Source organism: Paramisgurnus dabryanus, chromosome 20 (assembly GCF_030506205.2).
Source record: "Paramisgurnus dabryanus chromosome 20, PD_genome_1.1, whole genome shotgun sequence".
Taxonomy (NCBI): domain Eukaryota; kingdom Metazoa; phylum Chordata; class Actinopteri; order Cypriniformes; family Cobitidae; genus Paramisgurnus; species Paramisgurnus dabryanus.
This window is the reverse complement of record NC_133356.1, coordinates 14,449,898-14,464,192: the sequence shown is the minus strand read 5'-3', so window position 1 is coordinate 14,464,192 and position 14,295 is coordinate 14,449,898. Positions and strand designations below refer to the sequence as shown.

Here is a 14,295-nt window from a genome sequence, read left to right as displayed (position 1 = left end):
ATGATATGATGTGTTTTTTAAAAAACAAACAATGAACGATTATTAAAAAATGTTTATTTAAAAGATATGTCCTTGAACTATATACAAATATAATTAGATAAATGCTGCATTTTAATGTAGCTGATTTTACTGTGCGTCATGTGTTGAGATACTGCAGACAGAAACCCAGCCCTTAACCCTCGCCAAGGTTACATTTTACGCATTACAATGAGAATTGTCACTTGGGTCTGTCACATGATTTACAACCTGCACTAAAGCTAACTAGATTGATTCTCATTTTACACCCAATTCTATAAAAATACATTTAAAATGTACATTTGGCTTTTTTACAGTCATTGTGTGTGTGTGTGCATTCATTTGTATCACTCTTCGTTTTTTGTTATTGTAGATACATACATACCCAGCTGTGATGAGGACGGCTTTTACAGGAGACTGCAGTGCGATAAGAGTAGAAGGGAGTGTTGGTGTGTGGACCAGCATGGAGGAGAGTTAATGGGCTCCAGAATCCATGGCAACCCCGACTGTGGTAAGCACAAGCACATACACACGCATATAGACACACAGAGGACAATGCTTCTTCTGTAGCTACAGGGCTTAGGGCTTAGATCCACGAGAACATCAGTCACGCATCTGACAGACGACCAAGTGCTACATTCATTAGGCCAGGTTCATTTCCATTCCAAAAGAGCAGTTGTCTCACGGAAATAAAGGTCTTTAAGATTAATTACTACGGGCTGCGTCCGACCGGCAGGTGATAAGAACATCCCCCGACTGGACATAAAAAAGCGATTAAAAAAACGGACCTCCTGTTTGGTTTTGTTTAGCCTTTGTCACACAAAAATCGTAACTGGATGCATTCAACCGTTATTAAATAATGGTTTTCTTCTACAGATGAGATGGTCACGTACTCGGGCGATTTCGGCAGCGGACTCGGATGGGAAGACGAAGAGGAGAAGGAGGTGGAGGAGAATGGCGAAGAGGCCGAGGAGGAGGAAGGGGAGGTGGGGGAAATAGATGACGGTGGATACATTTGGTAGATCGTAAAAGATCCGCTTTGTTCGACGTAGCTTTCTGTGGCCCATCACTACAGAGGCAGCTCTATCTTCTGACATTTAATGGTGGACACTGGAGGGTTGATCATCTTTATACTGCACTCCAAACAGCTTTGAGTTAGGGAGGGGGTGGGGAGGGGTCGCTGGTTAGTGTTAGCTGTAGTGAGATTATTGGCAAGGAGTGGGCTTATGAATACTTGTGAACCATCATATTTTTTGTTGAATCGGTGAATCCGTCTCTAGCATCCGCAAACACGAGAATTAGGCGCTTGATAGGTGTGATGTGATGCGTTCTTATGCAAGTCTAATGAAAACATACTTTTATCACTATACACTTGGAAATTTTACCTGTAAATTGTTCGAGGTGCAGATTTAAAGTTTTAAAGAATGTATACTGTAAAGATAGACAGGTTTGGGGTCCAACCAGGTTGCTTACTGCTTCATTAGATCTTTGTTATGTTGGCTTTGGCTTTTTGAGACTGCTGCTGCAATGTCTTTGCTCTTAGAGTTCACGTAAATTGCAAATTTCTACTTTCTTCAGATGGTTTAGCCTGTATGAGCACAGCAACAAAAGATTACTACTAGTTTACTACAAAAAATAAATTAAACTCTAGAGCTAAGACTGTTACTCTTCATCATCAATGCAAGATCTGAACAAAATCTGTAACACTTTTCATTAAAGCAGCCTTTGAAGTAGATATAGTCGTAAATGTCTTAAGATGAGGTAGCCTTCATTAATGTATTTGAACTTGTATATGACGTATTTCTCAGCAGTCACAAACTGCAACAGATTTTAGCCAATTTTGCCCGAAAGTACACAATGCACTTCTACAAGATGATCCGTGTCCTAAAGGCACAGTTTTTCTCTCTTTTGTGTAATAATCCAACCGAAACCAGAGTCTGGTAAAGCTTTATATTTTCATACAAACTATGTCTCGACGCAGTAGCTCTCTCTCCCACAAACCCCAAAAATGTCCAAATCATTGTTTTCTGTTTTGCAATGCACAGTAATAAATCTTGAGAAATGTGCTTTTTGGTTTCATATTTCTATCGTAATAGAATTTGCTTATACTCCACTAGGTCAGGCTGTAATACGGTACCTCTGAGGCGACACGGCTATTATAATAAGGCAGTATATGGATGAACAGGAGAGTCAGGAATGCGTTTTTGAAAATGCATTTCGACATATTCTCCCTCATATTCCCGAAGGGACCAATCTGTCTTTGCAGATGTCTTCTAATCAGATCTTCCCATCATTTGCAGTGAAAGATGACTTGGCTGTAATATTGCAAGGTGTAAATCCGGTAGGCTACTGCAAGGATTTATAATCTAGGTCCAAATTTATAATCTTTAAAAGACTGAAAGTAAAATATGGAGTAAAATCACAGCTAGCTGGCTGTACAGGACATTTCTCTTTATTCCACTTAGGAGTTTCAGTTGCTATAGCACATGAACTGTAAAATGTATGAATTATAGACTCGGTCTGGTATGCTAATTTACTCAGATTTGGTTTGCGAGCTCCGAATAGGGAAGAGAAAATGCATTTGATACGGTTACATCCAAACAAGTAAACATATTCATCAACGTACTGCTGCTTTTCGTGCCGCACATAAATCCTCTAAAAAAATAGAAATGTCAGCGAGACAAAGCTTGAGGATATTTAAATTATATCTGGATTATCAGATAACGTCTCTCTGGTTTGATCGAGTGGATAGACGGCCTGCTCATTAAAAGTGAATTGTGAATGTTCTGATGTCTTACTCATCAGTGTACAGGAGTCTGCTAACAGTGATGTTATACCACTTGGACTAGTGTATGATTGTATTGTACTGTACATGCCATTATTATTGTAAATACTTGGATTTTACTGATTAGAAAACACTCTATTTGCGCTGAGTTGCCGTATATTTGCATTTAGTTGCATGTTTCTTTGTCTGAGTGTCCTCTTTCTTGCCTGAATATGATTAAAGGCTCTGGGCCCTAAACACTTTTCCCTTTGTTCTCCTGATTATTTGCAAGACATTTTCACTACACTGATGTTCATTTTTTCGTGCTATTGGAGACATGAAACAAAGTTTTCAACACATTTTAAGCAACATTTTGGCTGTATAATATACATAAGATATCAAACAAAAGCTGATTGGTTCTAAAGACACGGACACAATGGACTCAAGTATTTCAATGGCAAAAAAAAAGTTTAAAAGTAATTCAAATCTTTATTGAAGAAATTAAGTTAACACACATCTTTGAAATATTTGTCCTACAATTGATTAAAATCAAAAAATTATATGAAGAAACTGTTGAGGTCTACTGTGTTGGCACCCATATGTTTGGGATCCAGTGTGGCACCTTCCTTTGTATCCAGTGGGATGGTTGGATATTGGTTAACATACTTTTGGGTTAAAATTTTTTGGGGTTTTATTTGGTTGGAATAATTAAGAATTGAAATGAAAAATACATTACTGGGGGCATAACTAATTACAATACACTGTATTAGGTAATGAAACATGGTATAACCATGGCATAATTTAAAGGTGCTTTCTACAGCATCATCATAAAATATTTTATCTTGAACAGTCATTATGTTAATTTGCTTGATGTACATTGTAAAGAAGTGCAGAAATTAAAATAATTAATATGTTAAAATGCTTTAATCAAGCCTGTTTTTATCCGACGTGCTTAGTTGAGCTGTTGTGAGCCCAATGTCCATCCACGCATCACACTCAGGAACACCTACATTTTGTTAATACACTATTAGGTAACGGATTACTCTAAGATTGAATAACATTTCTCAGACTTCTTATCTTTTTATAAAAGAAAGTGATTCATTTTCCTAATGATATCATCCATTTTTAAAGGTCTTCTACAATTACATTTGATTGATGAGGACAATCAAAGCTTGCTTTGAAGGCTTTGTAGTCTCCATGTTTTTCTGACGTCCTTCTCTGCACTGTCTAAGGCCTTAAACACCGCCGCGTTTCCAGTTTGTGCAAAGAGTCCCAGCAGCGGTTCCAGAACTGTCACTGGGACACTGAAGTTTAAATGTGGATATGTCACTTTCGCTGAGTAGTCTCTTGTATTGCTAGACACGATACCTGCAGTAATAGGATATAAGATAAAAGAAAACATTTAACATGAATTATGCTTCAATACTCACCCGTTAAAAAAACATGCATAGTTGGTCATATGGTGCCCCCTTCTGGTTACCGAAGATATTGTGTAATAGAATAATTTGTGTGTTTGTCAGTTAAGGCCAAGTGTGTGATTTTTAGACCACTAATGTCATCAAACCGAATTACAGAATTGCAAAACCAGCACCGCCCCACACTCACACCACTGGTCAAGCCAATGCTGGCTTAGTGCCTTCAGCGATAGAGAAATAACACACTTCTCCTTTAAGTATATATTAAAAACATAATCGATTTATAAATAACTACAGCACAGTTAAAAATATATATATTACAGGTAAGATTTCACAATGCCTAGATTTTAATCTTCAGCTTTTTTATTTTATTAACACAAATACTTGATTAGTATAGAACATCTGGTGTTGATGACCTGATGCAGTACATAATCATTTCTTATGCAACTCTTCCATTGCTATGCTAACTAGTAACTATGTGATGTTAAATATAGAAATGATTTTACCCAACAATTCCCCAGTCCCAGAACGAACCACAGCGCCACCACTGGCTCCAGAATGTACTGCACATGTAGTTTGCAACATTACAGGCTGTGACTGATGGGTGATAACTCTGGATAAGATCCCTGAGGTGAAAGATGGGCCAGAGCTACCTCCTAAAGCCCCAAAACCAACGACAACCACATCTTCACCTAAACAAAAAACAAATTATTTTAAAAATGAGAGAAAAAAATATTTTATTTCATATTTTGAATTATTATATAGCTTACTTTATTAGGTTGAGCCAACAATTTTCTTCTAAAATTTTCCTGCTAATAATATTTGCACGATGTGTATTACTGAATAAAAAATATTATATTTATCTGGTACATATGGTGTAAAAACAATGAATGCAATGTAACAATAATTAATGTAAATCATTTGCAATGAATTAGAATGGCATCGGTTTAAGTCATAGCAGAAGGAGGACGTGCTGGAATTCTGATTAACAAATTGAAGCCCAAGATGATTTCCTTCACTCTCAAAATACAACAAACATGGATAAACATTAAATTGTTGTAAAATAACTGTAACACATTACCTGGGTAAAAGTGTCTAGCAAACCGTGGAGTAACTATGTTCATGAGGGGCTCCTGAAGCTCCACCACAGCAATATCATAAGGAGATGATGGTGCTGAGGAGTACAGCACCTTACCACTCATCACATGAAATCTGAAAAGTGTATTTATTTTACTGCAGATTAAAAAAATATCTCAACAGTTTACAAAACTTTACAAAATGCCCTTCACAACAAAAATGTCTCAAGACAAATTTGCATAAATTCAAAGTATACACAACCATACCTTCCTCCTAAATCTGCTTTAACTGTAACCAGAGATTTTTCATTCACCAGATGCCTGCAGGTCAGAACCAAATGCTGGTTTAGCAGTACACCAGAACCCCACAGCCGATCTGCGTCGATCAGTACCACTCCAGGATAACGTTCAGACTCTGACCGTCTGTTTGTTAATGGTGCTTGAAGAGATTTACGGATAAAATGTAATGACATTTCTGTCAGTGTTTCCTGAGAGCCTACAGCCTTTAGGGCGTTTTTCAGAATTAAGTCAACGGAGCACACTAGTGTTAACCCAATCCATTCTTCTGATTTCCAGCATAGAGGTGAAATGATCAAGCCCACGAGATAAGCTCTATCTTCTTCACTAACAAACAGTCCTCCTCCTTCAGTGCCAGGCAAACAGCGGGCATCAGTCAGGATCAGTGCATTCTCATCTCCAGCGAGATTACTCACAATGCCTTTACTGACTGTGTTCATAAAGAGATCTGGACATAGACCACCAAAAGGAGACCCACAGGCAAGGACACTAAATCCCTTTTTAAGAGTGTCACTCTTCAGCCAAGGCAGTGATTCGCTATAGGTGGATGAAGAAGGCACTTTAAGAAAGGCGAACCAGCTTAGGAACGTGGAGTCTTCCAGAACCCCTGAATCCTCAATGCCACCATAAAAGCCCCAGTTATCTGCCCCCTTAAAGATTTTGTGAAATGCATCTTGAAACTCTACACAGTTAACCATCATTAACAATTCAGCCTCTTGACGGATCACATTGGGTCTGTCCATTAGTTTATAAGATACATCAGTGAGCTCTGTGTGATCTACATACACTTTCATATCTTTACTGAAACTGTCAGAATGCAATGTCTGTAAGTCTTTCTTAACTTTTTGCTTCTCACTTACAAAATTAGAAAACACAATGCCAGTACAGATTACAATCCCAGACTGGTAGTTTAGATATACTCCACTGCAACTCATTGCTTTATTCTGGGACAAAGAACTGAGGTCGAGGGGGGCCTCAGATACGGTGACAACACAACACGATTCCTCAATAGTCTTCATTGCCAATCATAAACTATAAAACAACTTGCAAGTAAATACAATATTGCTAGCTATAGCATATTGTTTTAGCTTTTAGGAGACCCTAGCTTTCGCGTTTTGAATGGCATCACGAGTAATATGTTACCCTACTGTACCAAAAAAGTGTCACGCTCTGGACTACCAGTTAAAGCATTCATAAGAAGCTGGCTACAACCGTCCTTCAGTAAAAACGAATCCGGTGATTTGGCCAATGCTTCTAGTTAGGATTAAATTAATACATTTTCGAACCCACACTAGTTCTAAAACTACAGCATTTCCGGGTATGATACGATTGGCGTAGACGTGATCATGTGATTTTGCGCGTCGATCTAGTAGGCGTGTCCGACTTCATTCCTCTTTTAATTTATTTAATATCGACATCAAACGCAATTTGCACAACTCCACATGGACAAGAGGTCACATTTAGTCACATATGTTACTGCATGTCATACTTCATGCAGCCCTGCACAGACGAGCGGCACGTGTCATCGAAGTATCGCGAGAACGATTTACGTCTCTTGAATAGCTCTCACGGTACTTTGATATCATATGTTGGTCGGTCTGCGCCGTGCTAACTATTCTACTTAATAAACAAAAAAATAGTGTAGACCTAATAAAAAATACAAAATGCAATGTACACAAGGATTTAAGGGCGATTAAAATATTTATTTGTAATGCCTACTTACAAGTGGCATGTACATAGTTTGTCATTTCACAAGATAACCAACATTGAAAACTAAATTTATTTACTTAAATCTATTTCCAGGCAAGTGCTCCAGTAATATAACACATTTTTATATTGCACAGGCATATTTCATGTGAAGGAAAGCAACTGTACTCTCATGCCACAGCTGCATAAATCACAATTTTCGCAACTTTTTGACAGTCAAAAAGTACTCGCACAGATGAATCGGGTAGGCCGGTGCTGTAGTGAAACAGGTCAATGTAAACACATAGTGCAACTGTTACGTCAACACTGTTTTAAAAGTATCAAAACGCTACATATAAACTGCAAACATTTGGATGTTTAAATATTGGATAAATATTTCATTTTAAATTATTGCATTGGCAACCCTGGTGAAAAACAAATATACTTTATTGTATTTCAAGTATATTTAACTTTGCAATAGTACATTACAAATATACTTACAAAGGAATGTACTTTCTTTAAACATATTTAAAGTATGCTTACAACATATTTGCGCGTATTTTTTACAATTAAACTTTTAACATACTTCAAAATAATTATACTTTAGTATATTTTCTAAAAGTATACTTTAGAAAAATATACTTAAAGTTAAAGTTTTGTGCAATTTTTAAAGTATACTAAATTTAAACTTATTTTAAAATGTATTTTAGGTATACTTTATCGGTATCCTTAAAGTTATCATTATAATAATGCACTGACAGTATATTTCTAAAATACATTATTTAGTATTCTTTAGAAACAGTATATTTTAAGTACATTTTGAAAGTATATGGGGTGTACAAATGTATATTATTTTATGGAGAAATAACGTGGGCTTAAAATTACGAGAGAGCAGTATGTTCAGTTACATTTTATATTGTAGATGTATACATTTGTAATATACTATTAACATAAGGTACACTTTAACTTCACTATAGTCAAGCATTGGATAAACCAATTAACTGTGTTTTACCACAAAATAACCGTGGTTTTGCTAATAATAATCAATACACCAAAAAAACATGGTTACTAAACTTCTACCACAAAAAAAACAAACATTCATTTTCGTAAGGGGAATATGAGTGTTTGTTTTTTTGTAGTTTTTCAGTCAATTGCATACCGCTTTTAGCTGTACAAAACTTAAACAGTTTTCGTAAATGCATTTCAGAGAAAAGTGAATTCTGAGATTTGAATAATGCATCTGACGTGTGTGTGATGACGTCACGACGCACGTATTTTGATTTTTACCAGTCGTTCAAGGCGGACGGATTCAGTCCCAAGGTACGTGAAAATATCTTAAAATTAATTATATTTGATTATCGTTTGACCATTCTGAAGTTTATCAGTAGACTATCATATTTCGAATGCGAAATGTTGTCAATAACGCGGTGTCTAACTCGCTATTAGTGATAAGCTGCTGTGTAGCTTAGCTTAGCTTATAGCTAATGTTAAAGGTTTGAAAGATAGAACTGTCAGCCTGTTATATCGAATTAGTACACCCGATTGTTTTGTTAAATATATGTATTGGTGTGTATGTATATGTTAATGAAAAAAGGTAGCGTCAGTCAAATCTGTTTTTTAAATGTAGCATGAAAGTTAACCATTTATTGACTGTTTAGAGGTTGTAAGGCTTTTACCTAACTGTATTTAGTATTAATGATGCTGCATTCTTTCCTCAGAAGCTTAAGTTTTTCAAAGACATTTGTAGGGAGGACTTTGCAGCTAATGGTAAGTCATTTTAAACTCTTTAAGATATAATAATTCATTCGTAGTAGTAAATCAAGCTTCAGTTTAGATAACGTTATACATATTGAGGCGGTTTCCCGGACAGGGATTAGACTAGTCCTAGACTAAAATAAATGTAAGAGCTGTCCAAACTCAAAACAACTTGCACTGACATATCTTAAAATACACCAGTGTCCTTTGTTTTGCCTCAAAATGCACACAGGTAATGTTTTTATTAAGGCATGTTTTTTGAAACTGGTTATATTTCTTAATTAAATTAAGGCCTAGTCCTGTTTTAAGATAATCCCTTTCCAGGAAACACCCAATTGTCTGCTTGTTGCATTTTCTTTCTGACAATTTTTACATTTAAATTTAATACAATAACATCTTTCTTTAGGAGCTGAAGTATTTTATGTAAGGAGGATTTTGCAGCCCATATAGGCAAGTCATTATAATGAAAACTCTTAGGGGTGGTTTCCCGGACAGGGATTAGCTTTATCCAGGACTAGACCTTAGTTTAATTAGGATAGTTTTAACAAACATGCCTTACTAAAAACATTACTTATGTGCATAACGATGTAAAACAATGGGCACTGATGTATTTTAAGATATGTCAGAGCAAGTTGTTTTCAGTTTGGACAGCTCTTACATTTATTTTAGTCTAGGACTAGTCTAATTCCTGTCTGGGAAACCGCCCCTTAATATATATGATGACATTTAAGTCAAGCTCTAGTTTAGGTAAAAATATATCTGCTATACAATCTCTGCCAGTAAACTATAGATTTAATACAGTAAGTCTTAAATAAATGTAATGTTTTAATATTAAACACTTTTTAATTGAGCTTATTGTCTCTCTTTTTCAGATTTCCTTAGGCTTAACCAAAACCTGCCAGACTAAAGTTGATTTGGGAGAGAAAGGCGTTGTAAACTCAATCATCTTGACATTCTTCAATGAGTAATTGTTCAATTTTTAGGCAAATATTGTACACTTTGAATGCTGTGAATAAAACTATACTTTAAATATATTTAAAATGAATTGTTTTTGACTGTTTTAATCAGCTTTTATTTATTTGGAAAAAATTATTTTGGTTATGTTACCAGCTAAAGTAATCTATTCCCAAAACAGCACTCTTTAAGTTAACTAATTATTAACACACTTGAAGTATACTCATTACTAATCTAGCTGCAGGTATGTAAAAGTATACAAAATGTAATGTACTTGGCATATTCATTTTTCACCAGGGCAATTTTTAGAATTTTGGATTGGCCAAAAATATATAGAATGTACGCAAACAGTCTATTTAAGGTATACTGATTGTATGATTGCAAGACACTCATAATACATTTGTAATGTACTCCTAACATAAATAAAACACACTCTAAATCCACTTATCAAGCATGAATTTAGCACAAAAACAGTCATGTACTTAAATTGTACTAAATACACTTAAAGTTGTTCCACTTTAGCACACAAAAGTACACTAAATACACTTAAAGTTGTACTTTGTTACAATTAATATACAACTAAAATATATTAAGTACAAAATTAGTTGTTCCAAAATAGCACTCTTTAAATAAACTAATCAATAGCACACTTTAAGTATACTGGTCATTAGTGTGACTGCAAGTATACTTAAGTATATCAAAATTAAATATATTTAGCATACTATTTTTTCACCAGGGAATACACACTGCATCACTTCAAGTTTTCTTTGAATAGGTGAAAAATACAGAATTAGGAAAATGAAGATAAAAAGTGTTATTGAAGACCACCAGCATTAAGGCACAGAGGTAGCAGACAAAACACTGATTTTGTATTATGGTTTTGCATCATCAAAATATATCCCAGCACATTTTTTAATGTGACCAAGTATTGTCTACCTTATTTTTACCTTGCTTCAAAATAACAAATGAATGTTTACATTTGGCAGGGTATGTTGCTGTATGTTACCTTGGTCTGAGACAGGTGCTCTGTCAACTACTATAGCATATACTTCTGCTAACCCTGCTTTTAGAGAGAGCACAATTAACTGGTTTATAAGTTAGGGGAGAGCGAGGCACTATCATTCAATAAATATGCGATAAATATTTCTAGAACCTACCGCTTTCGTACAATTACACCAAAAGTGGGGTTAATTGTAACAGACAGATGGTTTCTTGTAACATTTGCTAGACATTTCTATTTAAACACAAATAATTTCATACTACCAATATTCTTTCCAAATACCAGAGGTGGATGTTGCTTATATATCTGTCTATAACAGATATCCATCCACACATCCATCCAAGATCCTTCATCTAACCATCCTTGTATTATCAATCCATCATCCCTGATAATGTATTTACATATATTATTTTGACTAATGGTATTTACATTGTTTTCATTTCATTATCATTGAATTATTGAGGCTTAACCCCGCTGCAAAAAAAAAAAACGTTTTCAATCCCAGCTATCAGTTACTACTACGAGTTGATGACATGTTTTAGAATGATGCTTTGTTTTAGGTAACCAGACAGTGATTGAAATAATATAAAGTTGGATTTGGTGATATCGTACAGGAAAAAACACATCATGAAGAAATTGCCTACAAAAAACTCTTTGTCAAGAATTTTTACAAAAACACATAAAAAAATTTCACAGATTCACAGGAGATTGTTTTCTGATGGTAAGAGAAAATGACCAAAAGCACATTACTCAGCCCTGTGAAACTATGTAAAGTAGCTGTGTTACAGTTAACCCCACGTTAATTTGTGCCCCGCTCACCTCTTGTTTAGACACATTAATTTAACGTGTATCTATCCCATAACCACCCTGTTTTTTTTAAGGCTCAGACAACAAAATATACAACACCCCTGGTTACTACAGTTTATTACAAGATAGAAAATCAAGGGATCATGGATTTAGGGTGAACAAATTGTTTAGTAACATTAAATATACTAATCAATATACTGAGAAAGCCATCGAAAACCTTCACCATATCCTTGCCTCTTCAACACACTGCACATAAAGACTTCCATTGGCCTTAGGTTGAGCTCCTTTAGTGATACATTTCCCTGTATAGACAAATACAAACAAATACTTATTTTTTAAAGTACATATCTGAAATAAACATATAAAATTCCCAAATAACTACTGCTACATAAAGTTACCCTAAGCCTCTGTAATTTAGGTTTAGAATTTATTCATTTATTTGCAGAAAGATCAACATATTTCCCTGTTAACCTACCTTTCCAGTAGTTTGTCCATAAAGACCAAACATTTCTCTAAGGGCATCCTCACTAATTGCTTCTGGACGATCAATTTTATTCCCCAAAATAAGGACTGGCACGTTGGAGATGGTTTCATCAGTTAGGAGAGCCTATGGTTTTGAAATTATGTTAGACAATACCATGGTGCCCTTATTATTGAAAAATATTACAGCATGTCAGTGTTATGAGTCACTGGGTGTGTAAAAAAATTCAACACAAAGGCATCATATAGAAAAAATTAAAAGTAAACTTACATCCAGCTCAACTTTGGCTTCAAGTAGGCGCTCATGATCAGCAACATCAACAAGATAGACTATTCCATTTATTGCTGGTAGATAATTCTTCCAAACTCGTCTTGCTGAAAATAAAGAGCAATTAAGACCAATATGTAACATTGCTTTAAAGGTTGCAATTTTTAAATGACTGCTTTGCAAAATCTAATTTTAATGAAGGATATATCATTACATATTGTTAAGCTCTGTATTTTTAAAAGATATTAAAATAATATCTCAACATTTACCTTGAGCATGACCACCCAGGTCAAATGTTGTGAAAGTCATGCCAGCAATACTCAGCTCTTCAGATGCTAAATGACAAAACAAAAACAGGTCACAATACAAATGATACATTAGTTGCTCCAGTCTATAGCATAAAGGTCACTTTGTAAGATGAATCTGTTTATTCTTACAATATTTATCCACATTAAAAAAATTAAATATGTAGCACTGAATAAAATAATTACTTACTAGGGTGAAGTGTTGGAACATGTTGACCAAGTCGATCATCTTTAAGCATGTGCAATAACGTTGTTTTTCCAGCATTGTCTAATCCAAGAAAAACGAGTTTCCCGGACTTTTTATATAATCCTAGAGTATGAAAGAAAAATGAATTTTAGTCAAATTAACTGCCTGTCAACTGCCATGCCAACGTTGGAAGGCAAAATGTATGCTAAAAATCATCAGCACATAAACTTCTGGCTGATACTTTACCTAATAATTGTAATACATTGCTGAATCCTCTGTACAGCCAATCAATTATGAACGACATATTTGTAGATTGCTCCCTTCAATGAAAATGAGAGAATTGTAACAGTATTGTACACGAATTTTACATGGGCTCTTCTAACTATACAAAACATGCTGAAACAGGTGAAAAACAGTAACCATTACAAATTACTCGGACAATTCTTTAATACGTATTACATGTCTCCTGTATAGCATTGGGTAACAGTAAACATTCACTTGAGGAAAGAAAGTCAACTATTTCTAGTTGCGAGAGTTTGTCACTTGACGCCAAGGATACAGCGCACAGACTTAGCTGTCACTCAAATGACAGCAACTCTCATAAGCGTTATGCTCGGGCGTTTCTATACATTAATGATATGTATATATTTTGCAATGTAATTTATGCAGTATATGTAACACAGTGTCGTTAATATATCCTAAATGTAACCACCAGAGTATACGTTTTTGCATCCAAATGTTTAGAGCGCGCACTTTCCAGAAAGTGTCAGGCACTGAGGCGCACTTTGAATACATAGCAAACAACAAACACGTAGGATAAATGTCGAACAAACTTAAGGATTACACACCGCTGTGAAAACAAACAGGTGAATACGAAGAAAGATCAACACATTTATTAAACAGTGAAGAGTTGAGGGTTTATTTTGATGTGTTATAAATAGTTCCGATTAGAGTTCTACACAGTAACGTTAAGCCTATTTTATCAAGATAAAAAAATTACGTCATTCAACAACAAAGCATTACAGGAAACAAACCAAACAACACACGAGAGAAAAACATATTATGGCAATACCTCAAAGGGTCTGCTTCTGTAGTAAAGCAGTCAGTCCGCTCACCGTGTTGCTGAATGCCAATCCAACATGACGTTTAACCGGAACTGCGTCTGCGTCGCTGTAGAGTTGTCTCAGATCAGTTGCGTTGCATGGGATCTTATGTTAACTGCAACTCACAACTGACTCGATCTGACATTATTGTTCAAATGTAGAAAAATAGACAAGGCGGTGCAC

General features: G+C 35.3%; 3 protein-coding genes and 1 long non-coding RNA gene across 4 annotated transcripts in view; 2 read left to right on the top strand and 2 right to left on the bottom strand.

Moving 5' to 3' along the window:
* The window catches only part of spock2 (SPARC (osteonectin), cwcv and kazal like domains proteoglycan 2), a 33,527-nt gene extending 30,485 nt beyond the window's left edge, over positions 1-3,042 (top strand). The window contains exons 9-10 of the mRNA XM_065296591.1: positions 389-526; positions 892-3,042. Of these exons, the coding sequence (XP_065152663.1) occupies positions 389-526; positions 892-1,037 (284 nt within the window). The 3' untranslated portion in view covers positions 1,038-3,042. The remainder of the gene's footprint in view (positions 1-388; positions 527-891) is intronic.
* Positions 3,043-3,248: 206 nt separating this feature from the next.
* tysnd1 (trypsin like peroxisomal matrix peptidase 1) lies at positions 3,249-6,982 on the bottom strand. The gene is made up of 4 exons (XM_065296590.2): positions 5,538-6,982; positions 5,276-5,406; positions 4,701-4,886; positions 3,249-4,147 (listed from the first exon to the last, which is right to left on the bottom strand). The coding sequence occupies exons 1-4, from the start codon at positions 6,584-6,586 to the stop codon at positions 3,945-3,947; spliced, it is 1,569 nt and encodes a 522-aa protein (XP_065152662.1). The 5' UTR covers positions 6,587-6,982; the 3' UTR covers positions 3,249-3,944.
* Positions 6,983-7,987: 1,005 nt separating this feature from the next.
* LOC135787572 (uncharacterized) lies at positions 7,988-10,017 on the top strand. Its single transcript, XR_010547115.1, has 4 exons — positions 7,988-8,573; positions 8,972-9,020; positions 9,415-9,458; positions 9,881-10,017. It is a non-coding gene; the product is annotated as an uncharacterized lncRNA (long non-coding RNA).
* Positions 10,018-11,626: 1,609 nt separating this feature from the next.
* sar1ab (secretion associated, Ras related GTPase 1Ab) lies at positions 11,627-14,230 on the bottom strand. The gene is made up of 7 exons (XM_065296588.2): positions 14,082-14,230; positions 13,256-13,329; positions 13,013-13,132; positions 12,787-12,852; positions 12,521-12,624; positions 12,245-12,376; positions 11,627-12,071 (listed from the first exon to the last, which is right to left on the bottom strand). The coding sequence occupies exons 2-7, from the start codon at positions 13,311-13,313 to the stop codon at positions 11,955-11,957; spliced, it is 597 nt and encodes a 198-aa protein (XP_065152660.1). The 5' UTR covers positions 13,314-13,329; positions 14,082-14,230; the 3' UTR covers positions 11,627-11,954.
* Between the last annotated feature and the right edge of the window lie 65 nt (positions 14,231-14,295).

Excerpts from the sequence above, each read along its gene's own strand:
- sar1ab (XM_065296588.2), bottom strand. The coding sequence starts at position 13,313 with ATGTCGTTCATAATTGATTGGCTGTACAGAGGATTCAGCAATGTATTA. Across the intron at positions 13,133-13,255 it reads CAATGTATTACAATTATTAG|GATTATATAAAAAGTCCGGG; the intron begins GTAAAGTATCAG and ends TTCATACTCTAG. Across the intron at positions 12,072-12,244 it reads ATGGACAAACTACTGGAAAG|GGAAATGTATCACTAAAGGA; the intron begins GTAGGTTAACAG and ends TTGTCTATACAG.
- tysnd1 (XM_065296590.2), bottom strand. The coding sequence starts at position 6,586 with ATGAAGACTATTGAGGAATCGTGTTGTGTTGTCACCGTATCTGAGGCC. Across the intron at positions 4,887-5,275 it reads TGCTAGACACTTTTACCCAG|GTGAAGATGTGGTTGTCGTT; the intron begins GTAATGTGTTAC and ends TTTTTTGTTTAG. Across the intron at positions 4,148-4,700 it reads TGGGACTGGGGAATTGTTGG|GTATCGTGTCTAGCAATACA; the intron begins GTAAAATCATTT and ends CTATTACTGCAG.